This window comes from Rhineura floridana, chromosome 5 (assembly GCF_030035675.1).
Source record: "Rhineura floridana isolate rRhiFlo1 chromosome 5, rRhiFlo1.hap2, whole genome shotgun sequence".
Lineage (NCBI taxonomy): Eukaryota > Metazoa > Chordata > Lepidosauria > Squamata > Rhineuridae > Rhineura > Rhineura floridana.
Window position 1 is genome coordinate 182,172,986 of NC_084484.1, and position 23,747 is coordinate 182,196,732.

The window sequence follows — 23,747 nt, forward strand, 5'->3', positions numbered from 1 at the left end:
AGTGGCAGTTCTGGTTTAATTTGTTCTAACACCCAATTATTTCTCTTTTTCGCAGTCCATGATATGTGCAACACTCTCCTCCAACACTACATTCCAAATGAGTTGATTTTTCTCTTATTCACTTTTTTCACTGTCCAACTTTCACATCCTTACATAGAGATGGGGAATACCATGGTCTGAATGATCCTGACTTTAGTGTTCAGTGATACATCTTTGCATTTGAGGACCTTTTCTAGTTCTCTCACAGCTGCCCTCCTCAGACCTAGCAGCCTTCTGGTTTCTTGACTATTGGTAAAATGGAAATGGACTGCCTTCAAGTCGATCCCGACTTATGGCAACCCTATGAAGAGGGTTTTCATGGTAAACGGTATTCAGAGGGGGTTTATCACTGCCTTCTTGAGGCTGAGAGGCAGTGACTGGCCCAAGGTCACCCAGGGAGCTTCATGGCTGTGTGGGGATTCGAACCCTGGTCTCCCAGGTCATAGTCCAACACTTTAACCACTACACCACACTGGCTCTCAAAATGAAGGGGAAAGCACCATGTGTATGTCCTGTCTGATTTAGGATAAGTCAGCAAAACAAAACAAAACAGAGGGGGAAATATCATGGATTGTTCAAACAGGAATGAAAAACACAGAAATCAAGGTAAACAAACCTCATTTAAAATTTGTGCTTCCCTAGTTTTAACACCAGTGTGGTGCAGTGGTTAAGGTGCTGGACTATGACCTGGGAGAGCAGGGTTCGAATCCTCACACAGCCACAAAGCTCACTGGGTGACCTTGGGCCAGTCACTGCCTCTCAGCCTCAGAGGGAGGCAATGGTAAACCCCCTCTGAATACCGCTTACCATGAAAACCCCATTCATAGAGTCTCCATAAGTCAGGATCGACTTGAAGGCAGTCCATTTCCATTTTTTCAGTTTTAATTTTTATTCACATTAATGACAAGGTTCAACTTTGTTCCTATTGTTTATATTAATATTGCAAATGCATTCATTGGCATTATAGCCAATAGGTTTAGTTTATAAACAGGTAAAAAATATAGCAGATCTACTATTTAGAGTTTGTTTGCTTTGAGTTTTGTGCTTCATGTTCAAGATAAGTCAGCTACAGATGTTTAGGTTTATATGCTCAAATACCGTGAACAGGGCCCAGCTTTTTACAGATGCTGGATAAACAACCATAGAGCAGCACTCAATATGCAGTAAACCATGCCTCATGATTTAAAGCCACTTTTTATTATTCAACATTTTATACATAATAAATACAAAGTTTTACAGCCAATATAAAGAAAGCATTCAAGGTTCTGCTTTCAGTGTACTGACACTGTACATGGTGATATGTTCTATTGCATGCCCTGTATGAAGTTTAAAAAGGAGGTGTATTTTTACAACTTTTATTTTTAAATAAAAATTAGCAGCTCTTACAGAAAATATTTTTAAAATATAACTAAGGAGATTTTTTTTTAAAATAACACTTTTTGAATTTTGAAAGTCTGGGTAACACACACACAAAAAATAAATGCAAAAAACTGGCCAACCCAACAGAACATGTGAATATTATTGGCAACAGTTATTTTTCATGAAGCATTTTAAAATGTTTGCAGTACAGTTCTTTAAAAAAATGTTGTTGTTTTTTAAAAAAACTTAAGAATAAGTTTGAAAACACTTAAAAAAAGACCTCAAACAGATCAACAGGACAGAAGGCGCAATCCCCCCCACCCCCACCCCCAGAATCTTCACAGGAATCTGTCAGATATTTGGCAACTGCTGCAGACAATGCTTCAAACAGCTCTTGCCTCGCTTAGGCCAACTGAACGAAAGAAAAATTGGCAGAAATAGTCATACATCAAGAGACCCAGCCAAGATTATTTGTGCAAAGTTTAAGAGGAAAATCTTGTCAAATGATTTCACAAATTGCAGCCACAGAATTAAAAAGATGTAGTCCATTAGGCAACTAAACTCCGAAATGGTTACTATGTTTTAATTATTTGGGGGGGGGGGACATGAACACACAAGAGCTCCTTTAATATGCTTCAGCTGTAAGCACATTTTTGTAGGTGGTTTTATATATTCCAGCCCTTTCACTGGAAGTTACTTGGGATGGAATTTGATTTAAATTTTTGCCCTCTCTCCCCTCCCCTCTATGAGGGTTGCTGCTCAGAGACTAATTTCACCTGAAATAATTTCCTCCCCCCTCCATTTCACTTTTATTCACCTTCAGGTACGAAACAACTCTGCCTCACTTGAAAGCCGCAAGCGGCTTGCTCAGAGAAACTGGGGTTTAAAGGTTGCCTCCCACCCAAGAACATAAGCCCCCTTCTACTCTCTGCCTCCAAAAGTGGACTGATGGAGATGCAAGGACATCAGGCATGGCTTTCTTGGCTTGATTCTAGGGTGGTGGCACATGGTCATAATTTCCCTGCACTCCCTTCCCCAGTGTGCAGAGAGTGGTAAGATGCAGCCATTGCTGTTGATTTCATTTGACCCAGTATCCTCTTCCTCTGCCAAATAGGCTTTGCAATATTTTTTTTCTGTGGGGGGAGAAATCTCGCAAAGCCTTCTTGGAACAGATGTGATAGCTGTACAAGCCAAGCAAGTGTACACATGAGAGGCACCATGGCTCCTTCGTGCCTCTTTCAAACACTGGTGGGAGTGGGCGGGGGGAGAAATCAAGTGACCATCCATCTTCTAGCCTTTGTTTCCTGGGTCTGAGCTGAGTTTGGGCGGAGATCTGAGCTAGGGCTACCCAATGCTAATAAAGCTAGACATCACACGTCAATATTCTATACATTTAAACTTCTTAACTCTAGCCAGATGTTCCAGTGTCCAAAATATACTGCTAATGTCAGAGAGCAAAACTACACAGCAATAACTGGGTTAAGAAGCAACACAAGTATAAAGGGTGGGGGGAATTGCTTAAAGAGGAAATGAACGGCTATTTCCAGCTCTACGATGAAAATCCTGCTTATTCAGTTTTATCCTACGAAAAACATGTTGTTGCTACTAAGTCAGCACTTCTGTAGTAGATACTCTATTACTAAATGCACTGCATAAATATCAATACAAAAGGAACATTATGCTCGGGTTTTACGGTTAGTTATGAAAGAGATGCACAATGAAGTCATTAACCCCATATGATCTGCAGTGCTTTCCTTTCGTTGTAGAATTGTTTTTTTTCTTCATCTTTTGTAGGGGGAGGGGAGATGGACAGAGAGGAGCCAGCCTCTCCTTGAACTTACAATTGTGTGTCCCCTTCTCTATTTCATACATTCTGATTAATACGCCTTGAATGCTACTTGAATAGGAAAAGAATATTTTAACACATTCCTATGGCAACAGTAATATACTGTACTAATGCACATGGTATATGTATGCTAGGACTGCTGGCTGGTCTACATGTTACACTTCCTTTGTAGAAATACATTCCTGTTAATGACTTGCCCTTCTTGACACAGCCTGTAGCGGCAGTATAACATGCCACATTTCCTCATCGAGCGGCATCAAGATGCCTGATGCAATGAGGAATGAGACTTTATTTGTTGTGCTACACACTGCAGAAGTGATAGGGAAGCATCAACGTGTACAGTTGTTTCCGCAAAGGAAGTTGCAATTTGTAGACCGTCCGTAATGGAAGAGGGAGCTCTCTGAAGCTCCACTGGAAACTTTACATCTGCAAAGACATTCCTCTGCATGTTTTGTGCTAAAGGAGGAAGGATGGCAGGTAGATAAAGTGGAACCAAACAGCAAAAAATTAAAAAGGCACAAAATATTAATGACTGCAGGAAGAAGAGTCCACCACCATGTCAATGTTCCTGGAAAATCCTCCTGCTTTTCCTCAGTCTTTTTTTTTTTTTTTTAAAGTCTCTTCCATCATGCAAAGGTGCCCAAGAATGAGAGCTGACCAAACATCACCAGCATTTGGCCTTGATTGTAGCAGTACTACGCAATTCATCCTGTTTGTCACACCAAGGTTATTTCAACGTCTTCAATCTTCTCTGTCGGTCTACGATGTTGTGTCGGAGGAGGAGGGGCAGCTCGTACCTGAAAGAGCCAAAGCTGGGCATGAACAGAGAAATCTACCCTGAGCACAAATGATTATTATATAAGTCCATCTTCCTGAGCACACAACCAACCATTATCCTCATGCACAGTGTTATGGGTGCATGGTGTGCTCAGGAAAGGGAGGCGGTGGCTATCTCCCTATTTTGATGGACATACACTTCTTATTTACCAGTGACAGCAATACTGGCCAAGGGGGTCACAAATCAAGTGGAAAGTGATGAGAGAGTTCTTCTGCTGCGCTGAGAGAGCTATATGGAACCTCCCTGTTCAAAGGCAGTCCTACTTCTGGACATGAGATACTGCATGCAGCCAGGCAACAAGAGAGGACTATTGCCTTCATGCTTTCTTTGGACGATTTCTGCAAACATGTGGCTGACCACTGCTGGAAAGAGCATGCTGGGATAGACAGATCTTTGGTCTCACCTGGCATGGATCTTCTTATGTTCTTCATGTATACTAGACAGCGTATATAATTACCTCTGGGCATGTGAAAGATCCTGCACTTTCCAGCATTGTAGGAAGAGGGTCATCCTCCACCAAGGTTCTCCTTTTCCCCCACCCCTGGATCTGCTTTACTGCTCCTGAAGAGCGTTGGGGTAATCTTCCCTGGCAAATGTGGCCCCTGCCATTATATGTCATTTCTCATCCTCTGCATGCTCTCTGCCACCACCCAAAAGTCGTGCAAGATTTCTGAGCCCCACAATGGCAGAGGACTGTACTGCTATCATGGCAATTAGTCTGTCACTCCTCACTGCATCTTCTGTCTCTAGGACAACACATCTCTGTTGCCAAGTTTACGATGTCCCCAATGCTGCCCACCATGTTTGCCACCATCACCATAGCTATTGGCACTGCTCAGGATGACTTCCCACCCCCCTAGTCTACTGTACTGGGGAGCAGCAAGCACAGATCACCACAAGAGGACAGGTCTCACCCTGTGCGCCCAAGCTCACAGGCCACCCACCTCCTATCAAAGCGCCCACACTACCCACGGCAACTGCAACCATCTCAGGTTGGCTACCCATGAAATGTAAATGAAAATGTTCTTTCAAAAGGTGCAGCGTTGAGCACGTTGATTCTAACTTGGTTTACATATGAGCCCAGCTGAGTTTAGCCCATGGGAGTCAATGCAGCAATACCCAATTTCTATAGCTCTATGGCATGCCTGGAAAACTTACTGGTCTCAGTTTGCCATACGAAGTGCTTTCCGGCAAAGGTCGTGGTGGCTGAGAAAATCCGGGAGAATTTGAAGTAAAGCTGCTTTCTGAAATTGGGGTAGGGGGAGACACACACACACACATCAATTTTTGTTTCTAGATGAAATCAGTCACAGATGCTGCACCACCTAAAAATGTTAAGATTTTGGAATTTTAAGCCCTGTGCAATACCAGCAATTTTGGGGGGACTTTTTTGCCATGGAGATTTATGAACTTCACTAAGTACTTCCAAGGCTGTGTGTATCCTGTGTGACTGGAACAGCACTGCATAAGGAAACTTATATATTATTTATTTATAAAAACATTTGTATACCACTATTTCATTAAAAACATCAGCACGGTTCAACAACATGTATAAAAAACCAAAACAAAACAAGAATAGAATAAAAACATTAAAAATACAATAAAAATAAAGATCAATTGTGATTGATTATCCCTGTCTGAAAATGCATGCACCAGGAGCTATACTGTCTGTATAACCTCCAAAGCTATTATACAGTGAAAGTGACTGAATGCACACAAGCATGAAGGAAGTTGTGCAGGGCTTTGAAAAGTCAGGAGGGGAAATCTCAGTGGTCTGCACTGGTCCTTGCCACCCACTTCTCTTACTTAAGCAAGAGTGCGACATCTGTTAAAACTTGCTTCATTTCTGTACAGAATCTGGCTTTTCCTGGTGCAGGGTACACAGACCAGCTGCTCTTATACCTTGGTGCTGGCTCTTTCATCTCTCTTACCGTTTGTTGTTGGAGACCGTGGGAAGTACTGGGAGCTTCTTTTATCAGGGCTATGGAAAGGGCTGGTTGGAGGCTGGTCATACAGCGGCAGTGGTGCCAGAGAATTCTGGGGTACTGGAGATGGAGATACCTGCAGTAAAAGAAATAAGAAATAGGAAGAGGTTAAAAAAATTATAAAATGACAGGGCTGGAAGCACACATCAGTTAATACATTCATCATAATCCAGTGACTTGGGTGCCTCTAGCAAAAACGATTTGTTTGTATAAATTTCTGTCGCACTGATTCGAGGGGAGCAAACAGGTTAAAAAAGATTACTTTGTAAGCTGCTTTTGGCTTCATTGGAAAAAGGAGGAAAGGCAGACACACACTGTGAAAACAAAAGCATTAACAAATGAAAAAAAAACCCACAATGCATCAGTAAAAGCAGGAAGCTGAAATTGAAATCTGTTTAAAAACAGGTGAGCCGAAATATCAAGCTGGTAAAATTACACTAAAAAGCAGAGCAAATAAAACTGTTTTTATGGTTCTCTTGAAGGAAACCAAAGAAGGGTTTCATGCAAACTTCCTGAAGGACAGAATTCCAAGGGCACATCTGCATGGTGTTTGTGGAGCTGCCCCAAACCAGTGCAGAGAATGCTCTGCGCCTGCTGAGAGATCTCCATGTGTACCAGGAGCACACAGGCCTCTGGACTGGGCTGAGCCTATGGGCAGCTCCACCAAAGAATCCGTGTCAGTGGGTGCCCTCATCTTTATACATACAGTGGGGAGCTGCAGCCAAGCCCAGCTCCCTGGCATGTACCTGAAAGATGCAAGGATTCAGAAACACTGTTTGCCACATGCACACTTTACAGAATCAGTGTGGTACAGTGGAGATCAGAGTTCAACCCCCTGCTCGACCATTAAGCTCCCTGTGTGTTTTCTGCCTATGCTGCCTCACAGAAAGAGCTCCATATTCGTTACCCTTCACTCCTTGGAGAAAGGGAGGGCAACTATGTAAAAACAAAGAAAGGAAAGACGTTTTAATGTAATTGAAAGCAAGGAAGCAAGCCCAACAATAAAAAGTTGACTCACAAGCCCAAAATGAAGGCATATTTTTCAGAAATGAACAAGCTAAACTGGAACTGTTAAGAAGTGGCCATTCTCCTCCTGCCAAGCTCTGTTTGATTTCTCAATGTACCACATAGAGATTAATTACAGGAAGGAGACTGGGAATTTCCTTTTTCTGCTTCTATTTCCTTTTTGCCCCTCACCACTCCTTTCATTCTTTGCACACATCTGCTGTTAACCTTTGCCAATGTTCGAAGCACAAATAATATTAAATTGGCTCAGGCAAAGAAAGTGAAGTGCCAGAGTCTTCCTTTGCCATTCTCCCCAAAATCTCCCATTTGCCCTGGCATTTAAAGATCTCATAAGCAGCTACTGTCCTTAATCATAGGAGAAAAGTCAGGATTAGGGTAGCCTCTGCAACGGCTAGAAAGGGAAGGGACATCCCAGGGTTTTGATGAGCACTTACAAGACCTGAGAAGTATAGAGGCCCTGTCAATGATGCCAGTGTGCCACGTAAAGTCTGTGGCTTTCCTACAAGCACAGTTCTCTCCAAACATGCAAACTGAATTCTGCTGAACATGTCATCATGTTGTGTTATGATGTGTGTTGTATGTAGAACTTTTTGACAAACAACAATTAAGGCTTGGTGCTGTTATAGCAATATACAGTACCACACGGCTCCTGAGCTAGGAGAGGAAAAGATTAGCTTCAAAATATCTGCCTGCTGTTACAGAATTTAAGGGCATTCTCTGAAAATCCCGACTGTCTATAGTAAGACAAGGGAAATCTGGCAATTGTTGATTACATTGTGGTTGATCAAACCTTTGTCCTGTCCCATTCATGCCCAATCAATTTCCCCCATACCTGAACATCTGCAACACACTGGATCTCTCCATTTTCCGTGGCTGTTAGCTCTTCAACTAGTACGGACGGGAAGACCCCCACACATCCATTAAACTCCCCTTCCCAGAAGCCGTCATCATCCTGGTTCTCTTTGTTCAAGATACGGATTATTGCTCCCTCTGGGAAGGACAGTTCGTCGTCTGTCTGCCCCTCGTAATCATAAAGTGCTTTTACAAAACATACTGGAAAAGAAATGGCAAATATCATAACATAAGAACATCTAGGCTGAATGTGCTTCCTAGATCACTTCTGCTGTAATCCTGAAGGCTGTTTCTGCAACGTTTCCTACCACAGCTGTAAGCCACATGTTGAAAACAACATTATGAGTGGCTATGCCTTTTTTATTATTTAGATATTATTTCAATTTATATCCTTCATGACTTAAGTGTGTTAAAAATGATGCAAAAAAACCAAAACAAAAACCGCCCATCTCAATGAAAAGGGCAAATTCCATGCTAGGGATAATTAGGAAAGGTATTGAAAATAAAACAGCCGATATCATAATGCCGTTGTATAAATCTATGGTGCGGCCGCATTTGGAACACTGTGTACAGTTCTGGTCGCCTCATCTCAAAAAGGATATTATAGAGTTGGAAAAGGTTCAGAAGAGGGCAACCAGAATGATCAAGGGGATGGAGCGACTCCCTTACGAGGAAAGGGTGCAGCATTTGGGGCTTTTTAGTTTAGAGAAAAGGCGGGTCAGAGGAGACATGATAGAAATGTATAAAATTATGCATGGCATTGAGAAAGTGGATAGAGAAAAGTTCTTCTCCCTCTCTCATAATACTAGAACTCGTGGACATTCAAAGAAGCTGAATGTTGGAAGATTCAGGACAGACAAAAGGAAGTACTTCTTTACTCAGCGCATAGTTAAATTATGGAATTTGCTCCCACAAGATGCAGTAATGACCACCAACTTGGATGGCTTTAAAAGAAGATTAGACAAATTCATGGAGGACAGGGCTATCAATGGCTACTAGCTATGATGGCTGTGCTGTGCCACCCTAGTCAGAGGCAGCATGCTTCTGAAAACCAGTTGCCGGAAGCCTCAGGAGGGGAGAGTGTTCTTGCACTCGGGTCCTGCTTGCGGGCTTCCCCCAGGCACCTGGTTGGCCACTGTGAGAACAGGATGCTGGACTAGATAGGCCACTGGCCTGATCCAGCAGGCTCTTCTTATGTTCTTAAGACAGTAACATAATTCAATAAAATACAACAACAATAAAAACAGCTGGCTAAAACAATCAGTTTGAAGTCACACATTAGATCAGTCTCCAACAAAGGCCTGGGTGAATAGGTTCAGCCAGTGACAAAAGCTGGACAGTGACAGTGCTCATTGTACCTCCAAGGGAAGGGAGTTCCACACCTGAGACACTAGGATGGAAAAGGCTCTGTCCCAAGTAACCACAAAATGAACTTGCCTCATCACTGGAGCCACAAGAAGGGCCTTACTGCAGAACTTAATGCATAGGAAGAGCTATGGGATGAAGCACTTCAAGTATATGGGTCTTAAGTCGTTCAGGGTTTACATGTTACTATCAACACTTTGAATCAGTCTTGGTAAAATATAGGCAGCAAAGGAAAATCCTTGTTAACCCATTTGCAGCCACGTTTTGCACCTCCTGCAGTTTCCAGACCATCTTCAAAGATAGCTCCATGTAGAGTGCATTACAGTAATAAAACCGGGAGGTTACCAGCAGGGCTGTGGAGTCGGTATGCCAAACCTTCAACTCCGACTCCTCTATTTTTCTACTGTCCCACTCTGACTCCACCCAATATTGCTTTCGACTCTACAGCCCTGGAAAGGGCTGTAAATGTCTTCTTAAATTGGAAGCTCTCGTAGGAGCATTTTTATCGCTGCCTGAATGTGCGCTGATCTTGGCATCACAGCATTTGTCTTCATCTGGGTCCTGTGTCATACACTGACACACAAAATGTTTTCCATCTTGAGTTATGGTGAAATGCTCAAATACAGCTGACTCCATGGGAAGCTTCTCTGACATTGTGAATTTATATTTTAAAAAATCTGTCACTCAAACTTTATTCTGAAGCCGGAGTCGGAACATTTCTACAGACTCTGACTCCACCCAAAATTGCTTCCGACTCCGACTCCACAGCTCTGGTTACCAGAGTGTTGATTATTGAACAGCACACTATTCTCTCAGTCTCAGCATGCCCTCCTACCTTTCTGGGATATTAGCTGGATGCACAGACGCATGCATGGATGTACATACACCACTACCCACCCCTCTGACTTATGCAGGGTTTTTTTTGAGTACTTTGAATATAATATACTAATATTATTTATTTATTTATTATTAATGACACAGTAATAGTCTAATACAGATAAAGTGCCTACGTAGCATGTTTAATGCTGCTGTGGACACTGGTTTATGGATCACATCTGGATTTTTGTTACTGCTGCCATTTATCTTTCAGCTGATGGATTTATTCTTAAATACTACTTTTATTTCTTAAGAACATAAGAACATAAGAAGAGCCTGCTGGATCAGGCCAGTGGCCCATCTAGTCCAGCATCCTGTTCTCACAGTGGTTTTATCAGTTTTATAAATTGCGCTGAGTACTTTTAAAGTATGTGACTTATATCTGTGCATTTAAAACATTCTGGTCTGTTTATGAGTTGCTCTGTACTCTCTCTGATTCAATCTGTACTCCAGTTTCCAAGCTGCTTATAGAAGAAATATTCACAACCTGAAGGACCAAAGGTCATCACAACCCCAGGAGATGTTTGGCGCTTACCGCTGGAGTCTCCGTTGAGACTCCCCGAGACTAGCTCGGCTTCTGTTGAGTTGCTAGAAGTATGAGACCGACTATCCAATGCAGCCAGTGATTGCAACATGCTCAGGAGACTGTTGGAAGTTGGGAACTGCAGATATTTCTCTGGGACATAACCCACATGGCCTGACTTATTCCGTGCCTGTAGAGGTTGAGAAAATGAAAGAGCTTAACAGAAGGGGTGAAATGTGTGAATGAGCATATATATCCTTTTTTTTAAAAAAAGGTAACCTGCCACCCACCACTGTCCCTTCAACATGCCACAACGACAGAAAAAACAAAATGATACCTTTACCCAATCTTCCATATCTCCATCTTCAATAACTTCCAAAACTTCATGTTCCTCAATGGTTAACTCATCTGGCTGGGAAGCCTATGGTGAAGGAGAGCGACATAACGTTCGTGGTACATACATATGAAGGCTCAGGAAAACACAACTCGTAATGGGTGAATCTTAGGATTGGAAGGGTCAATGATCCCAATCCCTTATCAGGTAATGTTATGCTGACACATCCCAAAGTGATTTGATGCAAACTATCCACAAGTGAAAAAGCACCTTCTCCAATATGAACCTGCTGCAGTTAATTAACACACTCCTCATTTCCCAGGGGCTCCAAAATTCACCGTCTGTTCATATCTGTGCATTTAAAACATTCTGGTCTGTTTATGAGTTGCTCTGTACTCTCTCTGATTCAATCTGTACTCCAGTTTCCAAGCTGCTCAGTAGAAAATGAAACTCCTGAGTTCCCCATTCACTATAGTGGGGCATCTTAAAAAGGCCACAACTTTTTCCACTTTTGATCAAAATGGATGGAATTTACAAGCACATGAGTTGCTCCACAGTAGATTAAGTCTGCCAAACTGTAGGCAGATACATCCAGGGGGGTTCATGCAGGGCATATTTAAATTTCATTTTGAAAACAAAAGGGGGGGGGAATATTGCTTTTTCATTTTCTTCCAGAATTAGATGCAACTTTGCAGGCGCAGCCACCCCTTTTGAGGGGATGAAGCTTGCCAAATTTCAGAATGACAGCTAATGTAGGCAAAAAGGGGGAGATGTCATCCCCCCCCCATGACCATGTTACCCCAAGAGTCACTGGTGGGGAGTAGGCTTGTTAACGATGCAATCTGACTCAAAAACATGAGAGCCTTCCTCAAATCACGTCCTAATTTGGAGTAGAGACAGAGCTGTACTACTTGTTCTATGGCCACTGCAGCCCAATGAGAGGTCAACAGCAGCAATGAGAGAACTGGGTTGATGATTTTATGCCACTCCTCTTGTGGTGCTTACACCTTCCTACTTCAAGTGTTCCAAGAGTCAGGAGCCACTGACACAATCTGACCCATTTAGATCTACGAGACGCAAGAAATGCCCCATTCAAGGAAGAGTTCAAATCAAAATCTAGTGAAAACTTTGGCATAAGGATGTTTTTAATTGTTCTCCAATTTTATTATGTAAATCACTTTGAGAACTTTGTTGAAAGTTAGTCCCCGAGCACCATTTTAAGGAATCACAGAATAGTAGAGTTGGACGGGGCCTATAGGGCCATCGAGTCCAACCCCCTGCACAATGCAAGAATCCAAATCAAAGCATTCCCGACAGATGGTTGTCCAGCTGCCTCTTGAAGGCCTCCAGTGTCGGAGAGCCCACTACCTCCCTAGGTCATTGGTTCCATTGTCGTATGGCTCTAACAGTTAGGAAGTTTTTCCTGATGTCCAGTCGAAATCTGGCTTCCTGCAACTTGAGCCCATTATTCCGTGTCCTGCACTCTGGGACGATCAATAAGAGATCCTGGCCCTCCTCTGTGTGGCAACCTTTCAAGTACTTGAAGAGTGCTATCATATCTCCCCTCAGTCTTCTCTTCTCCAGGCTAAACATGCCCTGTTCTTTCAATCTCTCCTCATAGGGCTTTGTTTCCAGTCCCCTGATCATCCTTGTTGCCCTCCTCTGAACCTGTTCCAGTTTGTCGGCATCAGAGGAGGGCAACAAGGATGATCAGGGACTCAACAAGGAACTCCTCCTCCAGCACAAAACAGTTCTTTCCAGTCCCATTTTGAGCAGGCAGTTCTGAAGGATGGTACTGAAGCCTAGTGACAGGTCCAGCAGAACCAACGGGAAACATTCCCCATGTCCACTTCCTAGCATAGAGCATACACCAGGGCAACCAAGGCTGTCTCTGTCCCATAATGAGGCCTGAATCCAAACTGAAATACACCTGAATGTATGTTTCATTCAGAAAACGCTGGTCTTGAGACTACACCACACGCTCAAGCACCTTGCCCAGGAATGTAGTAGTGGAGACTGGCCAGACATTATCCAGGATAGTGAGGCTCACAGGGAGCTTCTAAAAACACAACATCACAAAGGCCTTACAACAGTCTCTTTCAGGCTTGCTAGAACAATGACTTCCTCAAAGGAGGCATTTATCATTCATGAAGAGGGAAGAGATCCCTGACTTAAAATGTTTTCAAAATGTGCTGCTACGTTTTTGCTTTTTTCAAGATTTTATTATTTTATATTGTATTATTAAATGGTATAAAACAAAAACAAATAAATTACCCACTTGGCTACTTTTTATCAGCCAGGAAGGGCAAGAGTCAAAAACACAGGTGGGCTTCGACAGAACCACCTGCTGAGGTGACAGGAAAATCCCCAAGAGCCATCGGAAAATGATCTAGAGACGTTTGAATCCTGGGGCGAGCCATTCCTAAAGCCCACCCAACCCTGCAGAGATTAGAAGCCTCAGCAAGCCTAAACCTCGTCCAGGCTGCCCTGCATGTCAAGATGGAGCAACTCGCTCCCCAACACTTTGCATACTTGGCATGCCCTCCATTCCCAATTCATGCGCTCCAGGCAGCAGCCACCATCTTGGAACCCCTGGAACGTCAAACCCAATACTTTCATTCTAACTTCAACCTTAAAGGCCGTAGGCCATGAGTGAGCAGGTTGGTGCTTCACCTTGGGATCAAATACCGACGTTTTATTTTGGAACACACATGAGGCTTCATCAGTGTCAAAGCCTGAAGATGCTGCCATTTTATGTACCTTGTATGAATAAACAACTTTGCAGGTCAATGGATAGTTTCTGAGGGTACCAGAAGGACTGGAATTGCTGTCATCAAAAGCATCCATGCCATCTTCTAGCTCTTCCCCTTCTTCCCTTTCCACATCAACATTTAGCTAATAGGAGAGAAATTGGAAGGGATTAAGCAGTCTGGATTATACCTATGCTCTACAGTGAAAACCATCCTTCCCCAAAACAATCAGGATTACTTGCTGAGCGAGGATCCAAAAGCAAAGGCGCAGGCTGTTAATTTATGTTGAGAAGTTAATTTTATTTGTCAAGATTCAGTTTAGGTATCACCATTGTCCATATACTTTTGTTCTACCTTGGATATTGTTCCGGCTGTGCAGCCATCGGTGGGGGGGGAAAAAAAACTAAATCAAAAAGGTGTAAATTGCCTTCTCCTCTACGCTCCACAAATCAATTAGAAAGTAATCAACACGTTGGCAAGTAAGTTTTGGCTGTGTGTTGTTTCCTTTCTGTGGCAAATCTGTGTGGCACTTGTGGGACAAATCATGCCACAAGTCAGCCATGCATGGAGAAAAACAATGGCTTTGCATAAAGAGAGGGAAGCCAGCACAAAGGCAGTCAGAAATCTTCTCTTTTTCTTTCATCATCTGAAAAATCATACACCATTTGTGTTGACAGATCACTTTGATCTGCAGAACTTGCAGTTCTACAAGTGCCACACAGAGCCTGTTCTATGTTTGTAATAAGTTATTCCTTTAGTGTGGCGGTACCTGAACTTTGGAACTCCCTGCCTATTAACTTCAGGCAGGCACCATCACCAAACTCTTTTAGACGTCTGCTGAAAACATTTGTTTCTGTGGGCCTATTCAGACACATGATTTGGTTACATCTGTTCTTAAATTTGTTTTAGATGTTTTATTGTTTTTAGATGTTTTAACAGTTTCAAAATGTTCCAAAAATGTTTTTATTTTATTTTTATTGTAGAAGTGTTTGCCACCCTGGGTTCCTTTAGGAGGAAGTAAATCTAGTATAGAAATAATAACATCAATAAAAATCCTGGAAGCAACTCTCTCCAGAAAAGCCTGGCTTGACATCCTCATAAGAATGTAATGTGACTTCTGACAATTTCAGCATGTGCCACATACAGTGTAGAGTACTACCAATGGACAGAAATTGCTCTGTTTTGCATTGCCTTTCTTTTGGTGTTCCCCAGTTGTCTGATCCTTACGCTAGTGTTTCCCAAACATCTGATGACTGAGGTATTTATAAAGTTACTTGAATTAAAATTGGAAGTTTGCTTCATTCTTACACACCCTAAACCTTTTCATGCCCTCTGAGGTGCCCACCCACTGTTTTTATATGAATCACTGTTTAGACCAAGCACGGTTCCTGATCTGGAAGGAGGACAGCCTAGAGCAGTGACTCATACAGAGATGAAGCATTCAGTTTCCTTTAAGGCAGACAACACTGTTGTACCAGACCTTAGGGAGTGATTGAATGATCCAAATCACACCAGAAGTGTCCACTCTGAGGCTGAAGTCAAGGCCCTGCGTGCAGAGACATAGTCTCTGTAGATGGATGCTTTTTATTAATTGTATTAATTCAAATAGAGAGGCATTTATTTAAAGCACGCTTACGTGGAGTAGCATAGCTGTTGAGAATTACTGCCATGTGTCACAACTTTTTATTATCTATTTATTTATTACATTTCTACCCCGCCTTTCTTTTCATGATAGAAACCCAAGGCGGCTTACATATGGTTCCTGGGCGGTCTCCCATCCAGGCACTGACCAGACCTGACCCTGCTTAACTTCAGTAAGGAGGTGGCCTTACGTGCCTTCAGACCATAGACTGGGACCAGGAATGGAATATTTGATGGAACTTGGGTTGTCTGTATGTGTGGTAGGGTAACATAACCCTGAGGATTAAAACTTCTGGCACTTTCAAATGTTATAATCCTTATAGCCTTAAGATAACTGCATGTTAATTACCCCTCAGTTTCCAAACCAAGAGATAATTGACAAGAGATTAATTGATTAGTGAACGCTAAAACCTGATGGACTGAGAAGCTTCAGGCCAGGAAATCAGAGGGAACCAAGAGGCTCTTCCTGTGAAGGGTTTACACAAATTTGCAAAGCACAGTGCTAAGAGCCTAGATCCTGTAGCGACTTAGGGGCTGTTTACAGTCATTTACACTGGACAGCATACAATGCTTTAATCCAAAAAAACTTCACCAGCCTCCCAATACGATGCTTGTATAATAAGTAAATCGGAAGCTAGAGTGCCATCATTTGCTGGCTCTTGAATCATTTGTATTTCATCCATGGAAAAGTAAACGTGCAAATATGACAGGAGGGGTACCTCTGGTGGTTGTATCTCCCAGTTCCATAGAGAAACAATGACTAGAGAAGTCAAAACAGGGGTATGTGGAACGAGCCACATCCAGACGTTATGAAGTGGCTCAGTGTGCACGTGAGTGTTTGATCATGTGAGTGTGAGCAGTGTGATGTCAATACAGCTTATGCACAGCTCCAAAACACCTTAGAATTCATCGCTCCCGTACAGGGAGGCTAGAATCCCAAACAGGATGACAAACAAGCTCCCAGTGATTCCCCCCCTCCCCCAATACTTTAAAAACATTATTTCCTGTTAGTGTTAAAAGGGTATAATTGAATAGGAAGTTGCTGGACATTCAATATAACATTTAGATTCTAAACCAAGAGTTTTTTTTAAACAACAACAACAACAACTTGGAGCTGTGTATTAATAAAAAGTGCAAAATCATTGTTGGCTGCATATATATGTCACAAGCAAGAAACTGGCTCTCTTTTACTGCAATTGTTATTGTCAGTCAGTATATAAACTACTGAACACAACCAGCTTGTGCCTATAGACACTTGCCTTACTTTGATGTAATTGAAAACATTACGTGAAAATGTGAAAAATTATTTATGATTATTTATTGCATTTATATACCGCCCCATAGCCAAAGCTCTTTGGGCGGTTTACAACAATTAAAAGCATTAAAAACAAATATAAAAACACATTTTTAAAAAGCAATTTAAAAAATATCCACCTAAGTCATACTCAGAGGAGACCTACTGAAATCAATGGACTTAAGTTGCTGAAGTTCATTTATTTCAATAGTCTACTCTGAGTAGGACTAACCTTGGGTATCATCCATAACTACATAGGGATTTTTTTTGGGGGGGGGGCTGTTTTAAAAATTGCTTGAACTACAAACATTTTGAGCTAGTGGTGTGATAAGAACTTAAATGAGATGTGTAATGCACCAAAGGAAACAGATAGTATTCAGGATATGGGAAAACTAGAATTAGAGTAAGTATATTTTTTGAGGGAGAGCCAGTGTGGTGTGGTGGTTAAGGTGTTGGACTATGACCTGGGAGACCAGGGTTCGAATCCCCACACAGCCACGAAGCTCCCTGGGTGACCTTGGGCCAGTCACTGCCTCTCAGCCTCAGAGGGAGGCAATGGTGAACCACCTCTGAATACCGCTTACCCTGAACACCCTCTTCATAGGGTCGCCAAATGTCGGAATCGACTTGAAGGCAGTCCACAGTCCATATTTTTGAGGGGACAAAGAAGGGGGAAAGAATTGTTGTGGAAAAATCCTGAAACCACACAGCTGTATCCAGAAATTAATGGAAATAGCAAACTTAGGCTTATTAATTTCAATGGGTCTACTCTGAGTAGGGCTAGCACTGGATATAACCCACACTCACCACTGAAAATAGTAAATCCATGTAAACTGGCACTCTAATTAGATTTCTAACATTTCTAAAAATAATGTGCAAGTACTTGTGTGGAAAATAAAAGCAAGCTGCTCCTGTCCCAGATTTTTGTTAAACTCTCTCCCTAAAATGAGTGAGTATATGGAAAGTAATGTTTTCTGCAGTAATCTGCCCTACACACTAGGGACCAGCAACTTGGCCAAACCTGTAAGTCTCCCCCTCCCCAACCAGCTCCCTAGATGCCAACCAGAGTAGAGGGGTATGAAAGAAGCAGCTCTGGCGGTGGCCTTGGAACTTGGCAGTTTGGATAGTGGGGTAGCAGGGGGGCCTGACCCATCTCCCTTCACTGCCTCTCCAAAATGAGCCTGCACTGAGATTGGTTGCTGATCAAGGCTCTACACAACTTGCAGACGAAGGGATATTAGTGTTTTAGTAAAGGTAACATGGAATTACAAAGGGATGGCTACTGCTGCCATTTAGTTAGGAGTGAAGTTTCCACACAACTTGATCAATGATGTATAAATTGATGCATGAGGTTTTGCTGCCATGAGACGACTGTGCTGCATGATCCAAGGGAGAGTCCTGCCTGTTTCAGTAAGGGATCTGCAACTCCATCAGGTCTCATGCTGCTTTACTGGTACACTAAAACATTTTGCTGCCACTAGTTGTACACTGCCCTGGGAGCTGCTAGCTATAGGGCGGTTTAGAAATGCAACTAAATAAATAAATAAAATAGTGACCACTTGGTCTGGTTGTGCAGTCAGGTTATCCCTGCTTATGCATTAAATCACAAAGCCAGGCCATACGGATACCTAGCAGGAACCTGATTCTTCACTTACAAAGAGACTTGGACTGTAGTCCACGAAAGCTTAACATAAGAACATCGGAAGAGCCTGCTGGATCAGGCCAGTGGCCCATCTAGTCCAGCATCCTGGTCTCACAGGGGCCAACCAGGTGCCTGGGGGAAGCCCGCAAGCTTATGCCATAAGACATTTTCTAGCCTTTACGATGCCACTTTTTTGTATTTGCTGGGACCGACTAACACAGCTACCTCTCTGTAAACTGCTTCTTTAGCATTTTGACAGGTTAAATATTGAACTTTCAAGCTGTTTGAGGAATGCTATTCTCTTACTTAGAATTTGTTCAGCACACAGCTGTGAAAAGCTGCTTGAAATAAGTGATCTAACAAATGCAAATGCAAAGAATGCAAATGCACCTTTGCTAAACAATGTTTTGTAAAAGAATGGCAGAAATAGCTCTGCCTTTTAAAAAAAAAAATCACATCTGCCCTAGGGAACACAGGGGATGTACAACAGATAGCAAGAATGACACAGTTGGGCATTTTTATTTTGCAAACATAGACCTTTGACTGTCCTAAAAAATGCCAGCTTTTTGGTAGCTCTGGTATGCCTGCCAAGGGTAAGCTAGTCCTTTACAACCAAGAGACTGGTTGGGAGGATTGTGTGTCAAAGGAGGAAAATGGAAATTAGATTTTATCCTCCCACACTCCAGCATCTGCCAGTTTGTCAGGCACTGGCACCGGCTATAGATGCCGTTCCAACTGCTGGCATGCTGCACTGGGCAGAGGAAGAGTGTTGGGGAGAATCCAGGTTTTGCAACAGGAAAGGAAGTGGGGAGCCAAATGAAGGGGAGGAGGAAGCAGTTTGAAGGAATGAGATGTTTCTTCTTCTGCACTGTGGTGAAGAGAGATCTAAGGCTTAATCCCCCAGGCGTCTTCCCAACAGAAACAAAGCCCAAATTCACATAAATGCATTTGTGCGCATTCATATTCCTCTTCACCCCAGCCTCTGCATCCCTTCCTCCCGCCCAAATGTAGTCCACAAGCTGCTTGGAAAGCAAGGGGCTGCCTTCTCTTTCTACTAAAGTTGCTCTGTCAAGCCAGTGCGATGCAGGGGTTAAGAATATCTGACTATGGCCTGGGAGACCAGGGTTCAAATCCCCACATGTGAGTGGGCTTGCTTTTCAGTGGTGTGTGTGAGTTGAAAGCTCTTCCTCCTTCCCCCCATTACAACCCACTAACACCCAATTTCCACGCCTTTCTTCTGCAGTTTCTTCTACTGTATCAGCCCTTGCAAAGAAATGAAATTCCTAAAAATGAATATTTGGGATTTTAAAGGAAAAAAATCTATGCAACATACTTGCACATAATATTCTGATGATTTCCTTGGAGGAGAATTTCTGTTAGAATGAGAAAGCACAGAGCACATACTTAGCTCTGGACTCCGCTATAGAATAACTGAAGTAAATGAAGACTCTAGAAACAGAGCTACATAAAAGCACCAAGCCAGGTCTGATCACTGGGGTAGGAAGATGGTAGCCTGGCAAGTGAGCTATGAATAGAAAACAGAAATATCAAGCAGACCCTTTGTGATCTGCTTCTTAAAGCAGATAGGAAAGGCAACTCACCCTTGTATGGTACAGAAGGGGCCTATAAGGCCATCAGGTCTACCCCCCTGCTCAATGCAGGAATCCAGGTATTATGGCCTAGCAACATGAAGTCACTCTTCCAACAAAAAGGGACTGGAGAAAGGGTGGGAAACACTCAGTTTTGTTTACGCTTGGCAATATCAGAGTGATAAGACACAATCAGTTCTGAAGCGGCTTTATACCAAGTTAGATTACCGGTCCTCCAATCAGTGTATTGTCTACTCTGACTGACAAAGGCTCTCCAAATTTTCAGGAGATCTTTCCATCCAAGATCCTCTAGCAGTTAGAGTTAAGTCTAACTTCTCAGGAATTGAACAACCCAATGTCTTCTTCACATGAAGCACATGCTGTAACACTGAGTTCTACAACTGTGGTACACTATCATGCTGGGTGTTACATACTGTGCATACAACAAAGATTTGGAAACCCTGCCTACTGACTCCAGAGGAAGGAGTAATCCTTGTCATATAATGCATCCCAGCATAATCAGGCAAAATGGGCTCAAAGCAGTTAGGGAAATATGCACCCCTTCCTCCAGGTCTGACACTGTGCACCTTTCTCTGCTCTCCACCTCAAACCACTGTAGTACAAGACCCTTCAAGCCCCAATTAAATGGTCCTTCATGTGCTAAACATAAGTCTTACATGCTGGCTAAACTGTTAGGAATTCTCATTATTGCCAGCTGCAGCAGATCATCTACAACCAGCAGCAAAAGACAACTATTGCCTATTAGTTACCGGGCTAAGTTCAAGGTTCTGGTATTGATGTACAAAGCACTATGCAGGATAGCTGAAAGATCATCTTATCCCTTACATACCCAGTCAATCACTGCGCTCTGCAGGTGAAGGCCTCCTGCAGATACCATCTTATCACAACATGCACAACGTAGGAAGCAGACCTTTAGTGTAGTCGCACCAACCCTTTGCAATTCCCTCTCCTTAAATATTAGACAGGTGCCATCTCTGCTATCTTTTTGGAGCCTACTGAAGACCTTCCTCTTTCAACAAGCCTTTTAAGTAGAGGCCTTGTCCCAGTCTGCGTCTGTGTTGGAATTGCTTGTTAACATGTTTTTAAATAAGTTTTGTTTTAGTATGTTTTTAAGGATGTTTTGTGGCAATATATTTTAAAGTCTGTTTTTATGAACTTTTAGAGTGTTTCTAGTGCTTTTGTTTGCTGCCCTGGGTTCCTACTGCAAAGAAGGGCAAGATATAATTCTAATAAACCTAACAAACAAAAATGCATGCCATGTGGAGAGAAAAAAATAGCAGAGTTAAGCTGGCTCTTGATCATTCCACCTTCTCAAAGAGGAATTACTGCTAGGTCTTAAAAATGTATTTTATTGTATTACAATTTGCATTTGATAGAATTCAGACTGTAATACCATAAAATAAAATATAATAAAAGAAGCAATAAAATATAATTTATTTATTTATTTATTATTTGATTTATATCCTGCCCTTCCTCCCAGCAGGAGTGCCGGGGAGGCAAACAAAAGCACTAGAAACACTCTAAAAGTTAATAAAAACAGACTTTAAAATACATTACAACAAAACATCCTTAAAAGCATATTAAAACAAAACATCTTTAAAAATATCTTAAAAAGCACAATTAAACAATGAAAAATCAATATGAATATTTAATACAGAGATGCCACGAATCACCTGAGTCTCATGGGCCACTGTCTGGGTGCCTTGGGTGCTAAGCATTTCAAAGCAGTACCAGGCAGAAAATTTTTACTTCAATGAAAGGGGAGGGAAATATATTGGAGTTCACTGTATTTTTATGGAAGTGTCATCTATAAGTGCTTTATTTACTTTAATTTATTTACTTTACCTGCTATCTGCGATGGAAGGAAAGCTCCTATCGGTATAAATGGGAACTTTCTTTCCATTGCAAATAGCAGGGGGGGAGGGGGGATTCTAAATGGCATCATGGCAGGGGGCACAGGGTTAAGAAACCCTCCCCCCCCGATCCCGATTCAGGCCTTTACATGCTGGCTATTTAATAAAAACAAACAAGACACACACACAAGGGCTAAAAACATGGGAAGTATCGTGTCTGGTTCTATCTCTGTTAGGCAACTCATAATGTGTAAGAGGGCAAGGCTGATTATAAAGTATTTATTAAATTATACCATTTTTTTACTAGCTTCACCATGCAGATTTATGCAGCAATTAGCTAGACCCAAAAAGCACCTCCTTCTAATATACAGAAATCCCCTTATGCAGCAGGAGTTCCCGTTTCACTTTTTCCCCTTCCAGCCCTAAATCTGCTCAGGAGGGCCCCCCCAATCCTCTGGAACAGAGTTTGGGTACACATGAGGTGACGTTCCAAACATGACCATGATACAGCTCCTCTGGTATATTAAAAAGAGATGCAACTGGGCATCTAGCTAATGGCTATATAAATCCCCCTGGTATAAAGACAGAAGAAACATGTCAATAATTACTTATTATAATTGTGTATTTTGGCCTAGCCCTCCTTCATCTTTCTTGTTATTAGTATGACTCTCTATTTAGTTTTGATCTGAAATATGCACCCACAGATATGCTGAGATAAAGTTAAAAACAGCCACCGGATGCTTTTTAACATCTGCTAATAACCCACAGTTAATTTGTTCCATTTAAACGGTATTAAACGTGATGGAGACATACAGCATGACTACAACTAAGGGTTCAAAAGAAAAAAAAAGGAGAAGAAATGAAATGAAAAAAAGCAACAGTTACAAAATGAAAACTCTACCAAGTGCGAAGAACCATTATTGGCTATTGTAGGGAGGCGTGCCCATCGCTCATTCTCCATTTCCTCCATGACTTGATTCATTGCACTTTTTAACCATGTATCCACTGAAACCCCGATCTGCTTCAGTAGGTCAAGTCGAGCTTCTGCTTTCAGCTTTATTATCTATGGTGAAAAAACAGAGAGTCATTAGGCTACTTCTACTTCTTGGCCAATTGTCTGGGGAAGATGGATGTTGTCAAGAGGATCCTATTAGAATGAAAAGAGCATCTCCCCCCATTATAAACCATTCTGGGCCCGATGACTGGCAGGAAAGGCTTCTGGTGGTGGTAGTCCTTCTGGGTGCTCCTTGGTTGGCGCTGACCTGTAACAGGGCCTTCTCAGTGGCAGATCTTCCCTTGTGGAATGCCCTCCTTGGTGAGCTGTGTCTGCCTTCCCCATTATTAACATTTAGGAGGAATTTAAAAATGTTCCTTACATTCAGACATTTGGTGGCTGAAAGAGATTGTTCCGGGAAACCTTGATATAAGTAGCTGTGAGTGTATGCGGCTGCTTTTAAAATGTTTTAAGTATGTTTTTATTTTATTTTAATTGTTTGGTTTTACTGCTTGATTGCTTGCCACCCTGGGCTTGTTTAGGAGGAAAGGCAGGATAGAATTTTATAAATAAATAATTTTCATTCTGCAGCATCTGCAGAGTTACTGACATATTTGCCAGAACATTTTATTTATTTATAAAGAGAATGTCATCATATGATTCCAGGGTGAGTTACAATACAAAAAAACAAAAACAAAAAAGATATACAAATCACAAGCCTGGACTTTAATTATTATAGCCACTCTTTTGGACAAAAGTAACCACTTACTGTCAATTGCTGTTTGGTTTTAAAGTGTCCTTTAAATAACTCTTGAAACACCTTTATTATAGCTTTGTGCAAACCCTTGCGTACAGAAAAACAAGGCTAAACAATATAAAAGCAGGATGCTGATATCTGCTGGCTGTTTGGGTTTGCAGGG

General features: G+C 42.1%; 1 protein-coding gene across 1 annotated transcript in view; it reads right to left on the reverse strand.

Moving 5' to 3' along the window:
- Positions 1–1,217: 1,217 nt before the first annotated feature.
- Positions 1,218–23,747, reverse strand: part of FCHSD2 (FCH and double SH3 domains 2) — a 197,825-nt gene continuing 175,295 nt past the window's right edge. The window contains exons 13-20 of the mRNA XM_061629063.1: positions 22,735–22,896; positions 13,804–13,938; positions 11,047–11,130; positions 10,722–10,899; positions 7,926–8,146; positions 6,014–6,143; positions 5,241–5,326; positions 1,218–4,041 (exon numbers count right to left, since the gene is read on the reverse strand). Coding sequence (XP_061485047.1) covers positions 3,961–4,041; positions 5,241–5,326; positions 6,014–6,143; positions 7,926–8,146; positions 10,722–10,899; positions 11,047–11,130; positions 13,804–13,938; positions 22,735–22,896 — 1,077 coding nt within the window. The 3' untranslated portion in view covers positions 1,218–3,960. The remainder of the gene's footprint in view (positions 4,042–5,240; positions 5,327–6,013; positions 6,144–7,925; positions 8,147–10,721; positions 10,900–11,046; positions 11,131–13,803; positions 13,939–22,734; positions 22,897–23,747) is intronic.